This window comes from Chinchilla lanigera, unplaced genomic scaffold (assembly GCF_000276665.1).
Source record: "Chinchilla lanigera isolate Chin_1 unplaced genomic scaffold, ChiLan1.0 scaffold00018, whole genome shotgun sequence".
Classification (NCBI taxonomy): domain Eukaryota; kingdom Metazoa; phylum Chordata; class Mammalia; order Rodentia; family Chinchillidae; genus Chinchilla; species Chinchilla lanigera.
The window spans coordinates 26,621,973-26,644,433 of record NW_004955419.1 but is presented as its reverse complement, the minus strand read 5'-3'; the positions used below and the strand labels follow the sequence as shown (position 1 = coordinate 26,644,433).

The window sequence follows — 22,461 nt, the reverse complement described above, 5'->3', positions numbered from 1 at the left end:
GACTTCACCGTGCAATACCTTCCACAGTGGTTTTCTCTAGGTGTTGGTATTCAAGGTGACTGTTTTCTATTTCTGTTCATCCCCACTTGCAGTTTTCTTCAATGAGGCATATGGAATGATTCAGTACTAGAAATAAACATGTGCTGAGCAGTTCTATCCTGGAATATTTATTATTGTCCCCACTGTACTGAAGAAGAAGCCAAAGCCTGTGAGATTATAGGACTTGGCCCCACATAACTTAGCTAATAAGTTGAGAGCTGGGATTGGACCCAAGTCTGACTGTGAGAACTGGGCCGGTAAATCCTAAATTATGGGGCTCTGAGAATCTCTGTGTTCTAGATTCTGACGTGAGGGACATAGTCTTCTGTTACAAGGATAGAAAAATGACCCTCTGGTAACAAATTAACCCTAAAATCTTAGCACCTTAACACAGCAAAGATTTGTTTCTTGTTGATATTAGTTCCTTGTACTCAGATGTCCCCAGCCTATCCCTTGCAACCTCAGGTTTAGAAAGTGATGAGACTCTTTGATTGCTGAAGAGCCTGTTCTCACAAGCTGCTCCTGGGGTCGGAGTGTGGTGCCATGAAGTTTAAGACCTGCATCAGGAGTTCTGCCTGGAGCTCTGAACTGTTCTATTTCTAGCTGTTAGGGATTTGTTTGCTTGTTTTTCCCTACTGGTAAGGTTGGTTAGGACACTGGTTGGCTGTACAGGGCTGGTGTTTGCTTGGAAGGAAACTTTCCATTATCACCAGTGCACAAGTAGGATTTGATTTACATGGCATTTATAAATACCGCCAGGTGTGTGCATTTGTCCCTGCATCCATCCATTCCCTCAGCACACAGATCTTTACTGAGCATCTTCTCTGTGCTGGCCTGGGATGCAGGGATCACAGAAATGTGGTCCCCGTGCTCAGAGGGCTTTGGCTGAGATGATCGAGTCTCCTTGTAAATGGAATGGGATTGACTACTCTAGTGTGCACCTATTGCTGGCCCGGGAGATGCAGCGATGATCAGGAACACAGCAAGTGGGCTTTCTTCTGGGTTTACTTAGCATTCTGTAGATAAATTAATTTCTCCAATGTACTTTTTTTTCCTGTGCTGCCAAATAAATCTTTTGAATCTTATTTTTCCTCCCTTCAGGCTAAAGAAGCAAAAGTTGAACCCATAAACACACCTCCAACCTCATTTTCTCCCCTGGAGGACACGGAGCTTTCTGGTGAACCGGTACCAGAGGGGACCCCAGAAACCAACCTGAGCATCAGCCAGCACAACAGCCCTGAGCAAGGCAAGTCCTGGTGCACAGACTCCTGTGTGCTCAGCCTGGGTCAGGCGTGTACTGTACAGCCTCTTATTTAACCTTCCCTCCCACCTTCACAGAAGGAACGTAATCATCCTCATCTTATACACAGGCTGAAAAAATGAAGTCACAGAAAAGTTAAGTCACCCAGGCAAGACGACACAGCTTAGAAATAATAGAGCTGGGTCAGATCTCAGGTACCTCAGCTTTTAACCCCCAGCCTCCTCTTCTGAGTTTAATAGAAAAACTTATGATGATTATGGATGCTTCTTGAGTACCTACTATGTGCCAAGTGTTCGCATACTTCTCCAATCCCAGCAGCACGTCTTCTAGTTGACATTATGAGCCACGATTTCATGGGTCGAAGAAACCAACATTTGGGAAGGCTGAGTGGAACCATGCAGGCTAGAACCATGCAAGCTAGAACCTCGGCCTCACTCCACAGCCCTCTCTTACTTGCAGAGGATCAAGCCAGCTAACTGATGGCCAGAGATGGGCAGAGACTGCTGTGGCCACCCAGTGGGTCAGTGGTGGGCCCTGGGAGGACAGCAGGCCTTCCAGCTCCTTGTCCAAGGCTTGGTCCCTGCCTGGTGTTTCTTCAGCCCTGCGGGGGAACACTGGTAAAGCCCAGAGGTCGGGTACAATTCCCCACACAGAAGCTTAACATGTGGTCAAGGCCTGAGATCACCAGCTTTTTCCACCCTTTCTTAGAGGGGGACAGTTTCAGACCACAGTTGCAGACAGGGCCAGAGCTCTGAGATGTAGGAGCAAGGCCATTTCTACCAGCACCCCTCCTAGTAGTAGCAACAACTGAAAGTGCCCACTGTAAGTGTAACTCGGGCAAACTCTGTTATTCTTACATACACCAGCCCTGGCACTGGTGATGTGGAGGATTAATGGCTCAGGGACATGCTTATGGTTTATTCCAGTAGACATGATTTCAAAACTCTGTGTGCTATGATCCTCATTTTGAATAGTTATATCTTTTTATGTAGCTATGGAGAGCAATGTGCATATATTAGACATATTACGTATTAGAAGCCCTATGCAACAAAATGTTACAAGCAGTTATCTCTGGATGGAAGGATTATGGGCCGCTTTTATTTTCTTTATTGGACTTCTATATTTTAAAAGCCTTCTACAATAATATTTATCACTTTTCTTTTTGCTGCTGCCATCAGTTAATGAATGTTATTGTAACAGCTAAACTTGGGAAGCCTGTGGGTAAGAGACAGGACAGACTAGTAGAAAAAAATTGAGTAATAGTGTAATAAAGTTGTTATAAAACCAAAAAGTGAACGTGTAGCTGAGGAAAGCCTGCTGGGCAGGAGGAGACCTGGGCAGTAGGGGTGGAAGCCTTGCTTGGATACCGAACTGCCTATCTGCGGTGGGCCCGGGGCAGGCAGTGAGCATTCCCAAGCCTCAGGTTCCTTAAGCCAGGGCTGGGAGTGTTAACATCCCTGTCTCCCCAGTAGGTGAGCTGACTGAATGTGCTGTCGTCCCTGAAGGCTGGTCATGTCCTAGCAATAGTTTGAGAATTCCAGATTCTGTTCTCCGAAGCAGGGACAAGGAGTTGGCAGAGAAGCGGAGCAGGGCAGGGTCCTTCCTAGTCCCAGGGGGGCAAGATTCACATGGAGACCGGGACGCAGAGGACAGCACAGCTGTCGGGGCTGGCGTCAGTCTTACTCCGTATCTGCCAGCAGAGCGCCAGAGGGAATCCACGGAACTGGCGGATTTGTTCCTTTTCTTGTTGTTGTGTAGACAGCCAAGATGTGGGGAGAAAGAAGCTGCTCCCAAAGGCTGCCCCTGGACAAGGAAACCTCCCTAGTGTTTGTATTTCTGGCTTCCCTGACACCATCCATCCAGCACGACCCTCCTCCAAGGATCACTACTTAGGGCTGGGGCCCGCCGCCTGTCTGCACAGCACCCCCTGGTGGTCAGAGCGGGGAGAACGCAAGCGTGCGGCGGAGATCAGGGTTTTGGGTTTCAAGGGTGCCTGAACTCAGGGTTCGCCATGATCCCCTACATTGTCTGGCCGGTGGGGCCTGTATGAGTGCAGCGTATGTGGAAAGCGTCTGACTTGGAGACAGGCCCATCTAGCTTCAAGACCCCTCTACCCCAACCACTGTCTGTGAAACCTTATGCCTGCTCTGCAGCACAAGGTTAATAACTAAAAAGGTGTCAGTGTGCTCAGCAGAGCAGGACACAAGCCGGGGGTTGATAGCAAAGAGGCTGAAAACGTGGGATTCCCGTCCTGGCCTTGCTCCTGCAGCCAGGTGGTGGGTCGAGTTCTTCTAAGAAGAAGACTGGGCTGGCAGGAGGCTGAAAATGACGAGCATGCAACAAGCTTGACCAGTGGTCCAGCACTGCGGGCATACGTTCATTTTAATATAATTTATTTTTCTCTGCTTTTGGACTGCATTTGTTTCTTTTTTAATTGCAAAAGAAGTATGTGCATGCGGCAACAATTCATCAACACACAGTTGTATGAACAAAAAGTAATAATTTCCTTCTCTTTTTCCGCTCCTATCCAGCAAGAAACCAATATTGATTACTGCAGTGTAGCTAAGTGTGTGTGTATATATAGACACATGTCCACGCATATTATATATTACATAATTAGAGACTATGAATATGTTACAGAATAATTATGTATAATGATAAAGTATGTATCCCTCTATAGTTTTTTCTTCTGTCTCACAAATACGGAACAGTGCTGACAGTCACTATCTTTTGCTTACTATATCCAGGCAGTGTCCTCAGTGCCTTTCTTGCATTGCTTTATTTAATCCTTGTGATACGTCCTCCTCAGAACGGCCTAGCAAGGTAGACATTATCCCCCATTTGTAGATGAGTAACTTGAGGCACAGGAGCTATTTGCCATGTGCCTGCCACAGGGTTTATTCCTAGAAAGCAGCAAAGCAGGATTCCAGGCAAGAGGAGGTGCCAGAGTCCGTGGTGGGAACCACCAAGAACTTCTCCCTCACCATGTTATTCTGCAGCTTGGTGCTTCCCCTCTCGGTCCTGAATTACAGTATTACAAACGTCTTTCCAAGATAGGGGGTAAGGACCTAGCGCATTCTTTTCCAAGACTGCGGACTGTAGTTAATTACAGAATACCTGCTTCCTGTAGGGTCTGGCGAGATCCTGAATGACACGCTGGAGAGGGTTCATACCGTGGATGGGGATGCCATTGCTGACGCTGGCTCAGGAGAGAGGGCCTTCCTCGATGCCACTGAAGAACAAGTAAGTGCGTGGTAAATTGCATTTGATAAGTCAGTGATGAACTTCATTTATTTCATACTTGGTGGTGACTTTTGTTGGGCGCTGGAGAGAACCACAAGGTTTTAACGGAAAGTCATCAAGACTACCCCGTCATTGTGGTAGGGAAGAGGCAAGGGTCAAGGGCTCCAGGGATATACCAGGACAGGTGAATGAACCGCATCCCCAGCCTGTGCTCACACCCTTCCTCTCCATGGCAACCACCTCCCCCTGCTCCATTGTGAAGAGGTAAGTATGGCCTCCCCAGAGCTCTCAGGGCTTTCAAACCAGAATCACATTAACTGCAGGTATGTCCATGCTTTTGTTCTGTGGTTGGCTTTTACACCGACAAAGGCTGCTTTTGAAATGCTGGACACAGTAGGGTGCAAAAATAAATCCAGTCTGACAAAAACCTGCAGTGCCAGATCATTCCTTTCCCTATCCTGGATGAAAACCCAGGTAGGTCTCACGGCTCTCCCAGGCAATTTTCACTGATATTTTACAAACTTAGTTCAGCATAATACAAAAAATTTGACTGAAATAAAAGTCACTCCCCTTGCTGTACAAGCCTATTGCAGAGCAGGAATCTGCCAGGGAAAGAAGAAGAGAGATTTCCTCTCCATTTCCTTTCCTCTCTCTATTGCCCATGACCTCCTCCTCCCCTATATAGCTGTTTTTAACATCTGCAGGTTCTGGCCCTCCTAAGGAAAAGGACACAGCTGTACATGGTGGGTCAAATGGTGATCTGGGTCTTTGGTGTGTGTCTTAGTTACTTTTTTTGCATTGCTGGGACAAAATACCTGACATCCAGAATTAAGGAAGGAAAGGTTTATTTAGCTCACAGTTTGCAGAGGTTTCAGTCCATACTCAGCTAGCTCCAAGACAGGGTGGCACATGGCAGAGGGCAACAGTTCGTGACAGTGGGAAACAGCAAAAGGAACAAGAGCAAGAAGTGAGGAGCAGCGGCGAGCAAGCCTCTTTCCCTCCCTTATACTGTATGCAAACTACCTGCCCCAGGGCAGGTGTAGCACTCACATCCATTATCCCAGCATTGGACCATGAATCAATCACAAACTCTAGAAGCCTGCCCCATGACTGCATGAGGCTTTGGGGGACATCTATACATAAACTATAACAGTGTGGGTGTTGCCTGATTGCTGGAAATTTCTCTCATGGGGACTTTGGGATTATTTGGAGGTCCTTCCACAGGAGACATAGGGTCAGAGTTCCATTATTGGGCTCAACTTCTGCCTGGGCTTCCACATTCTGCTGGGTGCTTAGACCCTCTGGGTGGGCTTTTGGGTAGAGCCCATTTCCAGACAGATTTAGCCAGCTCCCTTTGGGAGGATGAGGTCTTGATCTGGCTCCAGCACAATAGCTGCAGGAAGATCCCCCTCCTCTCACCCTGTCCTCTCCCTCCCACTGGATCTGGATGGCCCCCAACTTTCACTTTCTCTCTCCCCTCCCCAAATAATCACACCCCAGTCCCTGTGTCTCCCAAATTCCAAAGAATGCATGTCTCACTCACCAAATGGTTTGTGTGGGGTGAGGGGGCACAATAGGCGTTCTCTCCAAAGGAATTCTTCCCTTGTTGTCTCTCAACCCCACAGTAAATTCTTTCCTTACATGGCCTGCATGTATGGGATGGGCTAATGCTGGCCCCCAGAAGTGGCTTGGGCCCTTCTTTCTGCATGTGGAAGTTACCTGATGCCTATGGAATTACACTTATGTTGAGGCTTTAGCTGAACTGACTCAAAGAGAGTCTCATTTGATATCCTGTGGCATCATCTTTTTTTAAACTGTTTTTTTCTAGGAGAAGTGTACAAGGACTTAATACATTCTGTGAAGAAAGGGCTCTGAAGTCAAATAAGTTTGGGAAATAGTTCATTCTGCCTTTCCTTTTGTATATGCTCTCAGGGATCTGGCTAACTTTGATTAGTCTAGTGTGTTTAGTGAACAAAGAGACTACGTGTTTTGCAAAAACTAATATGATAAAACAAAAGTTTAGAAAACAGTTAAAGCACAGTCCCTTTGGTGACATTGTAGCCAAAGGCGCTCTGTTTCCATTTGCTCCATTTGCTGAGCAACTTTCAGAGAATCTGCCTGCTCCTTGTCAACTGGGTCACGGGGTGCCGCCTGAATTACGGGAGAGGTATGAAAGAAATGGCTGCCTCTGAATTGAGAGGGCACTGACAGCCCAGTGAACAACTCAGGCAAGTCCAGCCTGCCACATACATGAGTTTCTTGGGGGTGACTTACAGAGCAGTCGATGATGTGCGGGTTGCAGCGCCGCTGAAGTCATGAACTTCCCTTTGTTCAACTACTGATTTTAGAGGGAAAAAGCAAACTCCAACGCAAGGAGGGTCCTTGGGAAAAGCCGTACGCTCGCTGTTCTCATCACGTCCTTATCAGGAAGTGCCACCAGTCTCAGCAAACACTGCGAGCTGTGGTGGTGGGTGACCTTGTTGTGTTGCAGCCTGCCGCGCAGCCTCGGCACCTGGTGGGGCCCGTGGACAGCCACACTGGAGGGCCCTCGACAAGATGGAGTCATGTTGGTTAGAGGCATGAGGACAACTCCCATACACGGAGAAAGAGGGGAAAGGAGTATCTGGGCTGGGCAAGGCTGAGGAGGACAGAGATGCCACTGGCATGTCTCTCAAGCACTGCCGTAGGAAAAGACATTGTCCCGGTGTCTTGACGGATACATAGTGGAGGTCTCAGGAGGCCCCTGTGTCTGGGCAAACATGTACAGCACTGGGGAGGGGGCTGATTCAGGAGGCAATGACCTCCCAGCAGGCACTGGCATCAAACGCAAGACAGAGGTTCCCAGGCAGTCATCCCTGTCCCTGTGTTCTGCAAGCCTGGGCTGGCCTGGAGCTACAGCAAAATCAGAGACATTGAAAGAAGCTGCAGAGACACAGGGGCAGGAGGGCTCAGGCGGTCCCCTCTGTCCAGCCATGGGCATGTTCTTCGGGCCCGGGGCACAGTGACGTGGTCTTTGTGATGTCTTCATTTCCAGGGCTCTGCAGCAACAGTAGCAGGGGAGGATGAGGTGACCACCAGCACACCCCAGGAGGCAGAGGTCAGCAGCATGCCCGCTGCAGCACCAACCCTGGCCGTGTCCACCTTGAACCCTCAGGAAGGGACCACTCCAGTAAGTAGCCCCAGGCACACCCCCCTTTGGCCATTTTGGGGGAGGTGAGGTTGTCCTGGTGAGCGGTGGCCGGCAAAATGCAGAGCAACAGCCCTGTGGGGCTGGGTTTGTGGGCTTCTGAGTAGGAGGCCTAGGCAGGTACTGAATCACAAAGCGGGTGGTTGCAGAGCGCTGTGCTGTGCTGGGCACCCGACCTAGTGCCGGGGAATGGTGGTAAATAGGAAACACATAGGTAAGAGGTGAAGAGAGAAAACGGGGGGTGCTCTGGGAGCACAGCACAGGGGCCCAGACCCAACCTTGGGGGTCCAGGAGGTAGAAGGCGAGCCCGAGAGAGAGGGTGAGTAGAAGAGGTGGCAGGGTGACAGGGCGCCAGAAGGGGCCAGCAGGAGCACAGGCCAGGAGTCTCAAAGGAGCCCAAGAAGTGTGTGTACCCCCGGGGCTCAGCTGTGAGGTGGCCAGGGGGAAATGGGGCTGGACTGGCAGCTGAGACCAGAGGGCTTTGGGGGCCCTGCCTAGGAGCCCAAGAGGAGCCTGCAGAAGTCAGGAGCTACCAGAGGATGGTACATAACACAGAGACGTAGGCAGACTGGAATTCTAGAGAGAGCACCCTGACTTCCAAGAGCAAAAGGACAGGGAGGCCAACCTGGACTTGGGGATGGGCTCAGAGGCTGTATCCAGGCCTGGGTGAGTGGCGGTCCCTGCGGCTCTAGGGCGTGACTCACCATGTTGCATCCTGCTGCAAGTCCTGCTGAGTAAGGGACTCAAACGTGTCCCCTGAATTTATAAATGTGACTCTGAGTGCCAGAAGGGTGAAAGCAGTTTAGGAGGTGGGATAGAAGCCAGATGGCACCCAGTCAGGGAGAGCAGGAGGCAGGAAGTGGCCAGGTGACCCACAGTGTGGATAGCTGCTCTAACAAGGTGTGAGGAGGGCAAGAACCTGGATTTTTACCCCAGTACAGCAACCTAGACGCCAGTGAGATCTTTATACTCAAGAGTGGAGGGCAGAGGCTGGCAGGGACAGCTAGTGGGTGCATGTCTCTTGAGGGTGGCAGGGCCTTAGGTAGGGAACCACGGAGGAGGTGCGGGAGTGTTGTGGTGATGGGGTGCTCTGGCGTGCATGCACCTTGAAGGATGGAGGTGCGGCAGAGGCCCTGCCCCGGGGGATCAGGGGTGTGGTCTGCTGACGTAGTCCCTTGGGATATCTCTCTATTTAGGATCTGGAGGATGAAGAAGGTTCAGCAGCAATGGGAACAGGGGAGGCCAAGGCACCAGTGAGCACTGCTGGGGAAGTAGAGTCAGGCAGCCTGCCCACGGTGGGACCCACCTTCACCATGTCCACCCAGAGCCCCAGGGAAGAGACCACTCTGGTAAGGAGCATGAAACACTGGGACAGTTGTTGGCCTTCTCCAAGTGTGCCGGTCACATGCAGCAAATCCCAACACACCGGCATGGGGATGCAGTACCTCTCTGATGAAAAGCTTGGCCCTGGTAGAACTTGGGACCAGTGGGGACCAAGGCCCAGGGGAGCTGGGTGGATCAGAGAGGTGGGGCCAAGGCTCAGGGCTAGGGGAGAGGTAATGGAGTGACTGTGAGCTGTCAGAAGGCTGGATGGAGGGGCCAGGGTGCAGCAGCAGGGAGCGCCTGGCCAGGACCTGGCCGCAGTGCAGGGTACAAGCATGCCAGGGCACTGCGCAAGCCTGTCCCCGAGGTGTCCCTATAATGGCGCCCTCCAGTTTGTCACTCTAAGGACGCAAACCCAGCTCCCATGTCCACTCCTGTGTTCCCACAGGCAGAATCCTCTTCTCTCTTGTTGACTTTGTTTGACTCTCTTGTTGACTTTTCTGCCCTGACCCATCATGAACCCTCCCGCTTTCGTCCTCTGGTGTCCGGCCCTGGACTGTCCTCTCCACATGTCCTCAGCACAGGCGACTTCTGAGGCCCTTCCTGACCACTCCATGTTCTCTCACAGTGCCTTTCTGGGGTGTAAGCCCTCTGCTTAGAAGCTGTGCCTCACCCTGACCTGCAGACCCAGCTCTCCTGAAGCCGTGCAGGGTCTCAGGCTCCTCTGTCCTCAGCCGCAGGCGTTCCTGCCTGTTTCCCTTTCATTTTTTGAGCAGGCCTCTTTCCTCTTGATATGCAGTCTTGCCAGGCCCCTCTTCTCTGCCAGGAACCCCTCCTGCCCTCCTCCTTTCTATTCTTGCTTGTCCTACAGTCAACCGGAACACCACTTCCTCGAGAAGGGGCTGTTCCACAGTGGGAAGGCCCTGCCCTTGCCCTTGGGAGGCTCATCACAATTGTAATCCATAATAAACTTGGCCACTAGATCGTGTCTGTCTTCCCAGCAGGACGTAAGCGCAGCGAGGACGGGGGTTGTGGACCCCCCTTTCACTGTTACCCTTCCCTCCTGACTGACAGGCATGGGCATTTGCTGAGTGAATGCATGGAGGGCAGCCAGGCCATCACAGGCCAAGAGCCCTGCCTCTGATGTCATCACACACCTGCTGTCCAATCTGTGTCACACTGATCCAGTGGCCTCCCAGCTCCAGCCTAACGTCCACGTAGGGAGACTGGTGGAAGCAAATGCACTGACCAGTGACAGAGCTTCTCCAAGCCATGTGGCAGTTGTGTGGATGATTTCAGTGGTCTCCTCCTCCTCCTTTCTCTTCTGTTTCTTTATTTCCTTTTTCTTCAAAGACAAGCCACAAGGGTTCAGGTCCCAGTTCCACTGCATCTAAGCTGAATGGAAACCAGAACTTGAATAGAACTGTCTGAAAGTCAAAGTAGTAAGCTCCCTCTTACCAGAGGCACGCAGACTAAGCCCAGAGAAGCAGCTGACAGAGAGGTGCTAGGAGGGTACTGGGGGTGAGTTGGGAGTGCCCTGGAGAGGGTCTGTGAACTGAAGTGCAGTCCTCATTGTGCAAAGGGAAAGGGGTGAAGAACCAGCAGGGATCTGCTGGCCCTGGGCGTTTCCTCCCTGCAGTACCTGACACTCACTGAAGCTGGGCTTGGGTCACCTGGCGCCATCTCTCATGCCAGCTTTGTTCCAGGGCCCAGGTGAGGAATGGTTAACCACGGCCACAGCTACCACAGAAGTGTCCCTCAGCACTTTTGGAGAAGAGGAAGCCAGTGGGGCCTCCACAGACGACCTAACTGTCCTTACACCCACAGTGGCCCCTGCACATGCCGGTGGGCCTTCCACAGATGACCTGGCTGTCCTCACACCCACAGCGGCCCTGGGACAAGTGGTCACCCCGGTAAGTGCCGTCTAGTGTCCTCTCTGTATCATGGGAGAGAAAGGTCTCATCCTGAGACAGGAGAGGTTAGTGGCCACCACAGAGGTGCCTGCACATTTGGCTCTGTTGGGAGGTGTCTGGGGAGATGACAGCTGGATGGGGCAGGATGCAAGGGCAGGAGTGCGACACAGAATTTGTCCCTCACTGCTGCCTCCTAGCCTTGTCCGAGAGGAACTTTCTCAGAGACAAGTGGCCCCATGTGGGGCAGGTCGCTGGGAATGGGTCCCGCGGAAGAGATGCGGTTTCTGTCAGCCTGATGTATGTACGAAAGTGTTTTGAGGTTGGGCTTCTTGGAAGTGACCTTTACCACGTCCACCCTACCCTGTGGATGAGGTGAAGTGATTCCTCGTGTTGATTTCCCTCTCAGGCACCTGATGACATGGAAGATTTGGAGCCCCTGGCCACAGCAGGCGGAGAGGGGATCAGCAGTGCTCCCCCTGCTGGGCTGCCGCTTCCCGTACCCACGGTGGCTCCTGAGAGACGGGTCACTCTGGTGAGTGGCGTACAGGGGGACAGACTTGCCTCAGCAGATACTACAGGGAAGACAAAGGCCAACCTTGGCCTTCTTGGATGTGGGTTCTCATTTTGGTTTTCAAATTTGAGTAGTTTAGGGCCTTCAACCTGGGACACTTGGGGAAACTGCAGTTTGGGGAGAAAAAAGCAGGGAGTAAAAATCAAAGGGACCTACCTTTGAGCCCCAGACTGCCTTTTAAAGATTGACATGAGATCTTTCTAACAAGCAGTGCTGTCAGAAGATGTAAAAGCTGGCTGCCAGGCTGGGCTGGGCCTGTGGGGGTGGGTGGGTGGAGAGGGGCCTGCCAAGTCCACTCCAGCACAGATTCCTAGGATCCTGGAATGCCACTGTGTGACCTTAAGCAAATCCTTTTGTTCTCTGAGCGTGTTCCTATGTGTGAATGGGAGTAACTGAGGTTAAGTCAGAGAATGCTGGGAACACTCTGTGTACACACATGAGGTTGTCAGCACTGAAGGGCGTAACTTTGTCTTCTAGAAATAGGACACCCAGCTGGTGTGGTAGTGCAGGCCTGTAATCCCAGCTACTTGAACCTGGGATCAAGGCTAGCCTGGGAAATTTAGCAAGACCTTGTTTCAAAATAAAAAATGAAAAAAAAGGACAGGGGGACTGGTAGTGTAGCTCAGTGAGCAATCATGTGTGAGGCCCCAGGTTTGATCGCTAGCACCACGAAAAACAAAAACGGCAACAAAAACACAAAACCCAAAAGGAAACCAGGAGTCCTGGAATCCTGGGCTTGTGTGACTCCGAGAGCTCTTCAAAGGTGAGTGGTTTTAAAGGAAGCCCTCCCACTGGCCAGCTTGAGCTAAGGTTGACCGGAGCCTACCGACCTGTGGCTTCTGCTCACCCATGATCTCATCTGTGAGCGCGAGGCATGGTGGGAAGACCCCTGAGGGAGAGCCAGGAGGCCGGGTTCTGCTTCCAGGACGCCCTGTACTGGGGGAGGGGGTGGGCTCCATCCCCCTCACCATCACTGATAAAGGGGGAAGGCTGGTGAGGACTCTGCTTCTTAACTCGGTGCACATTAGACATTCATAGGGACTGGGGGCAGCTTAAAGCCCTACAGAGTCTGAGGTTAGTGCTGACCTAGAGAGTTAGACAGGGGCTGGGGTGGGACCCCAGGGGATGACTGCAGGCAGCTAGCAAGGGAGTCACCAACTAGCTGTGATGCCAGCACCAGGTGCGACTCCCTCACAACGTCCCCTGCCTTTGTGCTCCTCACTCCCTGATATGTGCAAAAGCCTTGGCCAGAGCTCTGCGTGGAGCTGCACCAGGCACTGGTAGAGGCCTCCTTCTTTTAAAACCTTAACAGCCAGCCTGTGGTGCACAGTGAATTCGAGGCCAGCCTAAACCACATAGCATGATCCTGTCTCAAAAAACTAAAATCAACTGATCAATCAATTGACCAATCTTACTATTTTTTAAAATCTAAAAAATTCACAGGGGGGCTCAGAGTGACATAAGTAACCTCCACATGCCATTACTTGGTTTAAACAGTTATCAACCTTCAGCCAGATAACCTTCAACCTTCTGGCTTTATCTGTGCTACCTTCTACCCCCATCTTTTTGGAGAGAAGGGGAAGGTTGGAGTCTTTTTTTAAAAGCCTAAACATCTTTTCATTTAACTTGTAAATAAGTCCATGTGTATTGGTGGTACACATTGTTGATGTGGGACTTTTTTTTTTGCATAGCCACATTGTCATTATCCCTCTAACAAAATTAGCAATGGTTCCTTTATATTATTTAATTCGTTGGTTTTTTTAAAGTGTCCTTTCCCAGTTAGGTGGTTTGACTGTGAATCTGAACATGTTAGTTTGTCTCAGATGTCTGTTAATCTCAGGCTGTCTCCCTGATTCTTTTCTCTTTTTGCTAATGGTTTGTTGAAGAAACTGGCTCGTTTTTCCTTATTTCTTTGTGTTTCCTGCCCTAAGAAGTTGGCCTGGTGAAGCCCGCGATGTTGGTGGGGGTGTTGAAGGTTTATTGCTTCTAGGAAACTCTTTGTCCACAGATGTTCACAACCATAAAACTACATATTAACAACCATAAGTTAACCACCATGAAACTGCAACCAGAAACTTCTGTTCCAGGAATCCACCCAAATGGAGACAGTGCAATATGTAAAAATGCTTTGTTTACAAAGATATTAATTTCATAGTAGATGTTCATGTTCATAATAGAGACAAATTGGGTATGATCTAATTAGCAAAGAATTGATGGTTAATTGAATTAAAGTATATTCAAATAACAGAACATGTATGCAGCTCTTAACATTATTCTTATTAGTATTCAATGATAGCGGACATACCAACTGTATCATGTTACATAAAAGAAGCTGGTTCTAATCCTGAGTCTATTGTGTGGTCTTAAGTATTTAAAAATATCCACATGTAAGAACCCTAGAAGGAAATGCCCTCCCTAAATATTAGTGATTGCTGCCTCAGAGTGATTGTAACTATGGGAATTTGGAAGGTCTTTAATGCATTTTAGTGTTTTCCACCATGGCAGCTTATGGTTACAACAGATAGTTTTGCAAACTCTAAGGAGAGGAGGAAAAGAAAGAAAGGGAGAGATGAATGGGCACACACTGGGGCACCCTTGTACATGACTGATGAAGACGGTCATCATTCAGTCCCTGTGCTTAGTACCCGCACTGACTGAGATGGACTCCATAATCCCTGAGCAGAGCGTAAAAGCACAATAATGATGGTCAAATGCCAGGCGTGGTGGCGAACGCCTGCAATTCCAGCACTCAGGAGGCTGAGGGAGGAGGACCATGCACATTTGAGGCCAGCCTGGGCTACAAAGTGAGCTCAAGGCCAGCCTGAACTGCATAGCGAGACCCTTTGTCTCAAAAAGACAAAGAAAAAAAAAATGCTGTTCAAGAGATCAGGTCCTCTGGGGTGTTTTGGAATCATTTTGAATCTCAGATCACCAAGGCTGGACAGCTCAGTGGGTGAGAGTCAGCATCCAAACCCAGCTCTGCACACATCTGCCTCTGTCCACCTCTCCTGGGGAAATTCTCCTAGACTTTCTCCCCATCTCCAGTCTCCATTTACCATACATGGAAAGGGGACCATAATCACAGTACCTTCTCCTCCATTTGTTGTGAGGATCCAATGAGTTAATACATGGAAAACTTTGCCTGGCACACAGGATGTGCTGAAATTAGCTAACCAGAATTATATTGCAGGTAAGGCCAAGAGGACTAGGCTTTTACTCCAGGCCATACAGTTCCCAGAGGTCAAGTAGGATGAAAGCCTTGGTCCCTGGGCCTTTCGCCTTGATTTCTGCACTGATCACAGTCACCATCTTCAGACTGGAGCCAAAGGTCATTTAGCAAAGCCCACAGTGCTGCAACAGAGTCGTTCCACTTATAAGGACCGACGAGGTTTTAGAATCTTTTAAGGAACATATGGCAAACATTGCCCTTAAGATGAACTTCTATACTTTAAAATCTGTGCTGTGGAACACTAGCAAAAGATGAGACTGATCGTCAGGTTCGGGTGACTCCAAATGCCTGGTCTTCCCGTAGTCACTTGGCAAATAGGTACTGAGAGCCTGTGGTCTTCTGGGTGCAGGGATCACAGCAGTGAGCATGGTTCCTCACTACGCCAGCCCAGTGCCACCCCCAGCCCATGCCAGGAATGTCATCAGCGCTCAGCAGCTGCATGTTCCAGAGACTTCATGACCGACTTTTAACCAAATCTTCTTGTTTCAGGCTCACTTACTACATGGGGAAGTGGAAGGACCTGAAGGAGAAAAGGTTTGTGCTGCGGTGTTCTGTGGAGAGCACTGACTCCCAAGCAAGGGTGCAGAGCCTGTCATTTGGGGTTGATTTATTCTGTTTCAATCAAGATGATGGCAGAAACTTTTGGCCACTTCATATTTTGAGATTTCACTGTATTTCCACTCTCCTTTTGCCTTTCTTCTCTTGTGCACAGTCTAGATCTTAAAAATGAGTGCCTTTCTACAGAGAGGAGGAGGACAGTTCGGGGGGATGCTGTATTCCTGGGCCATTTTGTTCTCTTTAGGAAAATGCTGTGGAAGCGTTCCTTGGTCCCTGGAATTTTTGCTGGACCCACAGTGTACAAGGACAGTCCCCCAAACTACCTTCCAGTCAAAACTCAGGGCTTCCTCCTCTACTAGAAGCTCACAGTATGCTCAGTATCAGAATTCATTTCTATCTTGCATCCTGAATGGCCCAGAGGTTTCTCTAACTCAATATATCCCAAGCTGAACACTCACCTTTAGTCCAAACCCGCTGCTCCCCTTGGGTGCCCCACCTCTGAGAATGGCACCTATTTATCTTGTCACCAAGAAGGAAACCAGGAAATGTCCTCAGGTAGGCTTCTCCCTCTCACTCCCCGTCCATGCTGTCCCTTGGTCTCCCCGAGTCCAGCCTGCAGTGCTTCCTCTTCCCTGAGACAGAGAGGGCAGTAGCCTGGTCCCCCTCCTCCCTCATCACCCCCTGTCCTACTGCACGTCCCCACCACATGATTTCTGGCACATACTCTTCGCCCACGCCCAGCTCTTCCTGGAACCTCTCTGTGGGTGCCCAGCACACATCCACTGAGTGATCCAAGGAGGCCTCCTGTCTTCAGAAACTTGGTACCAGGAAGGCATTTTGAAAATTCCCTTCGCTGCTTTAAAGACCATTGGGAACAATGACAAGTGCATACCGAGTGCCTTTGTGGTGGACTCTGGGCAGGCAGGAGGTCAATATTTGGGTCTGCCCTGGTCTAGAGGGGCTGGCGGACACCAACAGCTAAGCTCCAAGTCAGGTGCTCCTAGTACCTTAGTGGGCCCTTGAGCAGAGGCCAGAGGAACCCAGAAGAGGGAGAGATGACTTCCACCCTTGGAAAAGGGGTGGGGAGGGCTTTGTGAAGGAGGCAACTGAAGAACTGGGCCTGGAGCGGGGTTTAAGGGTGGGTGAGGAGGCTGAGAACCGGCCCCTCTGGGCTGCACACGGACAGGCTGTGAGGGAGAAGGGCAGCTGGAGTGGGAGAAAGGCAAGAGGGAAACTGGGTGATAAAAGTCGCTGGGCCATGATGTAGGGAAAACATCCAGCGGTGTGGCTGTCCTTGGAGTCTGCAGAGTCCAAGCTGGGGGAATCTCTTCTCTCTCCAGGTGGGTGCCGAGGCTGAAGGCTCTGACCCGGGCTGGGGCCTGGACATCGGCTCTGGCTCTGGGGATCTGGTGGACCGAGAAGAATTGCTAAGAGTGAGTGTGAAGGGCGATGCCACCTGGTGTCCGGGCCTAAATTAAAAATGACCGGGGGAAGGATGTGCGAGCGGCAGGGACGAAAGCAGCCAGGCCACACTGAGGACCGTTCGTGATGAATTCTCGGGGCTTTGTTACATTTTTCTCTTCACTTTTGCATGTATTTGAAAATTTTCACTTCAATCAGTTTTGTCTGGTTTTAAGTGAGCGTGACACTCAAAGTCTCACCCCCACATGCAGCTCTTATGCTCTTCCTTCCTCTTTGGAGTCTGTAGCCCCCTGGCCTCCTGCCCAAAGCTAGGCTCCACCAGTTTCTCTAAATCACCGCCCAGGGAGAGCCTCCCTCTCCCACTGCAGCTGTTGCTCTGTCACCAGGCCCAGCCTTATCTTCCCTGAGTTCCCAGTTAGGAGCTCTATTTGGCTGCCTCGCCCTCTGCCCACTCCTTGTAGCCAAGCTGGAAGGGCACTGCTCTCCCTGATGAATGGAGTAGGATCCTACTGGCTCTTCTTGGGACCTTCCAGGCTGGTAGAATCAACCAACCTACCAAGAGACTTCAGAGATGTGTATACTTCAGGAAGAGTCAATGACAAGGCCAAACAACAAGTGGGGTGGGACCCCAGAAAGCTAAATTAGCCAGAGCCCTTTTGGGGAGCCCAACTAATTGGATCTTTACTGTCTATATCTATACAGTATATCACATGATGTAATGGGCTCAGAATGCCTTAGGTTCACATCCCAGCTCTTACATGTAAGAGCTGCATGTGGGGGTGAGACTTTGAGTGTCATCTTTTCATTGTGCCTCAGTCTCCCCATCTGGTAAGCAGGGACACCAAGTCTCCCTTGTATGGTTGTTCTAAGAATGGAACAAACACACGTGCTCAGTATATATTCCTCCCCACCTATAAGGATCTGTCAGGTTCTTGCTGTACCCGCTGAAGGAACAGCGGTGAGAATGAGGGAAAAAAATAGACAAAAGACAAAAAGGTGGGATCAGGTGGAGGCCCTCTCTCCTGAGTGGAGAAGGGGAAATGCCCCCGAACAGTAGAGCGTTTATTTATACCCTCCAGAGGTTGGTTAATTTCTGCCTTGCTGCCTAGCAATCAGTTAACAAGTTACAACTGCTTGTTTAGCCGCTTCGAGGAGCTCCCATGTTCTCGGGCTGGCTTCATCCTGCGTGTGTAATTATTTTCCAGCCTCAGCGACTCCCAACACCCACCCCGTTGTTTCTAACAGAATGCCTTGTTTACTAGGGTCCCCCAGGGCCCCCAGGACCACCTGGCTTACCTGGGATTCCAGGAAAACCAGGAACTGATGTTCTCATGGGGCCTCCTGGCTCTCCCGGAGAGGATGGAGCTGCTGGCGAACCTGGACTCCCGGTGAGCAGCTGATCCCCTCCCTCTCTCAGTGGCCGAGGAGGGAGGTACAGATGCAGAACCTAGCACTGTCTAAGGCTGGGAGAGATCAGCTAGCTAATGTGGTGAGCAGAACCCCTCTTCATCTGGATGGTTGCTGAGCCTCCTGGGAAGCAGCATCCTAGTATGCCTGATTTCCGTTTCATGGTGGTCAGTGTAGGAAGCGCAGACTCACGTAGGGCCTTGGAACTGTAGGACTCCAGAGCTGGCCCCTTGGAGACCATCAGGTCCAAACCTGCCCTGTTGTCCCCACAAAAGAGGAAATGTGACCCAGAGACTGAAGGATGCTTGTCCAAGGGGCACAGCCAGTGGTAGCCCAGGTGGGCCAGGACTGGCACTCTTGCTAGGCCCTGACACAAGGCCCTGAGCCTGCCCTCCTTACCCAGCTCCCCACCTGCCCTCCTTCTAGAAGGGTTTGTGAGACTCTTGGAGATGCTGTGGGCTGACTGTATTTTATGTTCCCCAGGGACCCGAAGGAGAGCCTGGACTCGATGGAGCCACCGGGCGTCCTGGGATAAAAGGGGAGAAGGTACGGGGAAGCTGTGAGGGTTTTCACATGGGGAGCCACCAGAGCCACACTCTCTGGTCCCTAAACATGACCTTGCCTCTTCTGGGAATGACTTGGTGATCCCCATCTGATCACCTCTGCTTGACGTCCCAACCGTGGGACTCGTTATGCCAAACGTGCTCAGCATCTCCCCCGCCTGCTCCTGTCTGTCTCAGCTTTAGTGAACAGTGCTGCCATCTACCAGCTGACCTGGACTCAGACGTGGGTCTCTCTCCAGCTCCTCCTCGCCCTCTTTCCCCTGTTGCCAAGACTGACCTCCACATCGCTCACCTTTCTCTCCACTCTGATTGACCTTCCTTTCTTCTTACCACACCATGACACTGGTGTCTCACTGGTGCCCATTCTGCGCCCACAGTCCGTCCTGCACCCTTGGCTGATGCAGCCTCCCATAGCAGGCCCTCATCGGCCAGGCCCTGTCCACTGTCCCTGCCAGACAGGGCCCTCACGCCTTCCCGATCTGTGCCAGCTTTTTGCTCTCTAGCTTTTTCCCCACTCTTCCCTCACACGGCTCAGGCAGTGGCCAACCCTGCTGAGAGGCTTGGGCCTGCCCCTCGTCACCAGCCCATGGCCTCTGCATGCGCTTTCATCCTGTCTGGGATGTTCTTTTCCTTTTCTCACCTTGCAAGGCCCACTTCAAATACAACAGCCCCCTTCTTTATCCTAAGGGAATATTTCTAAGACCATCAGTGAATGCCTGGAACACTGACGGTAACAAACCCTATATATACTGTTTACCTATATGGACACACCTATGATAAAGTTTAGTGCATTCATTGGTCACTGTAGGAGATTAACAATAATAACTAACAATACAATAGAACCATTATAATAATAGAGTATAATAAAAATGCCAGCATCCCTAATCTTGCACTTTGGGACCATTATTAAGTAAAGTAATAACTCAAGTACTGCAATACTGTAATAGCCAATCTGATAACCACAATGGCTACTAAGTTACTGATAGGCAGTATATACAGTGTGGGTGCACTGGCCCAAAGGGATGATTCACGTCCTGGGCAGGGTGGAGCTGGACGGTGCAAGATTTCTTCCTGATACTGAGAATGACACACAATGTAAAACTTGTGAATTGCTTATTTCTGGCCTTTTTTACTTAATATTTTCAGACTGTGGTTGACTGGATAACTGGAAACTTCGGAGAGTGGAACTATGAGGTGGGGTGGGGGGACTGCTGAATATCCTCTGGGAAGCCCTCCCTTTGAGCAGAGAACACACCTCCTTCCTGCCTTCTATCAGCCCAATGTTTGTGCTGTGGAGAACCTTCTTAGCCAATGACACTGAAGGTGTTAGCTGACCTGTCTGTCCCTTACCCCCACCCTGACTTTCCCAGTCCTTTAGAAGTACTGGGAATTTTGCATTTGGAGAGCACCAGGAAAACATAATAGTCTCTGTACCCTGAGAACCTAGCGTAGACCTCCATTTATGTTTGATGAATGAACAAAGCTTCCTGCAGGCACCATTCTGATCTGCCATTCCCAGAGCTCACCCTGCCTTCCTTCCTTCCTTCTGTGTCTGTAGGCCTACCCTAGCTTCTGTCTGTAAGTCCTTGCTGATGCTAGGGTGGGAGAATTCTAACCCCTTTTCCTTGCCAGCCTGCTTGAGATAAGCTGAGCAGTGCTGGCAAAGGGCGCCATAAAAATAAGGAGCCTCGTACTGGCAGTGTGCTGAGAGGTTATCTGCGAGGGTTCTGAGGAGAGAGGGTCTCATCCCCATGGTATGAGGGCTGAAGCCTCCTGTGCTCCATGAAGATATTGAAAACACTGACTGCCTGGACACCACAGTCACTGAACTAAATTTCCAGTTTCTGTCAGCTCTCAAACATGTTTAATTCAAAAGTAACCCAGTTTTCACAGAAATCACATTTCTCAGGAAAAAAAAAAGACTGTTGAGCTGTAGAGAATCGTTTTGCATATACTGACTTTTTCATAAGACATTAAATTTTGCAGGAAATACCACCAACCTACACTTACCTTGCCTGTTCTTACAACTTCCCCTGGCCCCACCCAACCCTCCCACACTCCATCTCGAATCTAAAGGTACCCTTGCCTGTGTCTGCACACAGAACACCCCACAGATGGCTCTGCAGTTTGGGGAATTAGCCGCTTGGATGAGCATGGAGTGGCAGCTTCCCAGGGTGACTGTTGGAGATCAATCTCACTTGTTTGTTGGTTGTTCCTAAAATTTGCTCTGAGTCCCATGTGTTGCATTGTGTGTATGTGATGTTTTTTAGAAGGACTGGGAAATTTGCATTTGGAGAGCTGCAGGAAAACCTCGCACATGACATTTACCTTAAAAAAAAAAAAATAGTAAACCAAGGAGTACAGTCTGAATGTGAATTAACAAAAGTGTGCTGAAGACAATGGGTGATCTCAGTGAAGTTATAGAACGTAGTCCAATGAGACATTTGATCCTTGACTGCCCTCTACAGTCTCTGTCTTTCTGCTTGCATACCTCCAGTGGCAGGGGTCTCATTCCCAGGGAGTACCTTCATGGTTGGATGGATCCACTTGTAGGGAAGTTTTTCTCATGCCCTGATGAAGTTAGCTGCCCTTCTTATTAGCAGAACACAAAAGATCTGTCCAGGCAGTTATCTACAGTGCGGGTTTCCCCTCAAAGAATAAGGTTCAGCTCATTTAACTAGATATTATTATGATAAGAAAACGAGATTGTCATCAAAATGTGTACAGTCATTCAGAATATCAAACAGATTATTCTATGCAGAGTTCAATGATAGACATATTCCTTATTTCCCCAAATTAAGGTCAGTAGCTAACTCTAAGACCTTTAGCTCGAGAAGGATGAGTGCAAGCAGCCTGCTCTCTAAGAACACTCTGGAAGGAATGCTGAGGAACTTGCTGGAGGACATGGACAGGTTTTTTTTAGATGAACAGTGAGCATTGTTTGCTTTTTTTTGAGGTTCTAGGTCACGTGTGTTTTTTCTTAGTTCTCAGAAAGTACTGGGACACCCAGGCAGGAAAGAGTCTGTGCTATGAAATTTTCCTCAGTACGCAGAATTGCTAAAGGACGTTGCACTCCCACAACTGGCTTTGAGTAATCTCACTGCGCCCAAAATTTCACTGTAAAACAAGTCTCTGTCTTTGTCCGTAAGATGCAAGAGAAATGCAATAAGATCGTTACCACTTCTTTTTCTCAGTAACCCCATTCTGTCTTTGAACAATTGTCTAACTCTTCTATAATAAAAAACAGGGCACTGCTGAGCTGAGGCTGAGTTTATAGTTCAGTGGTAGAGTGCTTGCCTCGCATGGGCACAACCTTGGTTAGATCCTCAGCAGTGCAAGAAAAAGAAAGAAGAGGAAGTAAAGGAGGAGGAAGAGGAGGGGGAGGAGAAGAGGAACGGGAGGCAGGAGAAGAGGAAGAAGCATCAGCAGTGGAATCATTTGAGCAGTGAACTGTTATTGCCTAGGATCCAGTGACGAGTTTAGAGCTTGTAACAACATATGTAAATGAAATATCACATTATTTGTCTGATTTCCTTCAACGTTTTCTTTCATCATCAGATAGCAGAACATCTGGATGATAGGCCTTCATAAAACTAAATAAACCATTGGCAGTTGTAGTGGATAACAAATTGAAATTGTCAATATTGCAAACACCATGAGCAAAACCAGCGGACACTCACAATCTGAGGGCCCCCGATAGAAAAAGTTCCATGTGTCTATTCTCTGATGTTCCTGTATGTTGGAT

At 49.8% G+C, this 22,461-nt stretch overlaps 1 protein-coding gene across 1 annotated transcript in view; it reads left to right on the top strand.

Annotated features, from left to right (window-relative positions):
* Col15a1 (collagen, type XV, alpha 1) overlaps positions 1-22,461 on the top strand; it is a 110,579-nt gene that overhangs the window by 43,317 nt on the left and 44,801 nt on the right. Inside the window, exons 6-15 of the mRNA XM_005382825.2 lie at positions 1,141-1,285; positions 4,431-4,543; positions 7,578-7,712; positions 8,927-9,079; positions 10,760-10,966; positions 11,373-11,498; positions 15,256-15,300; positions 16,665-16,757; positions 18,009-18,134; positions 18,637-18,699. Coding sequence (XP_005382882.1) covers positions 1,141-1,285; positions 4,431-4,543; positions 7,578-7,712; positions 8,927-9,079; positions 10,760-10,966; positions 11,373-11,498; positions 15,256-15,300; positions 16,665-16,757; positions 18,009-18,134; positions 18,637-18,699 — 1,206 coding nt within the window. The remainder of the gene's footprint in view (positions 1-1,140; positions 1,286-4,430; positions 4,544-7,577; positions 7,713-8,926; positions 9,080-10,759; positions 10,967-11,372; positions 11,499-15,255; positions 15,301-16,664; positions 16,758-18,008; positions 18,135-18,636; positions 18,700-22,461) is intronic.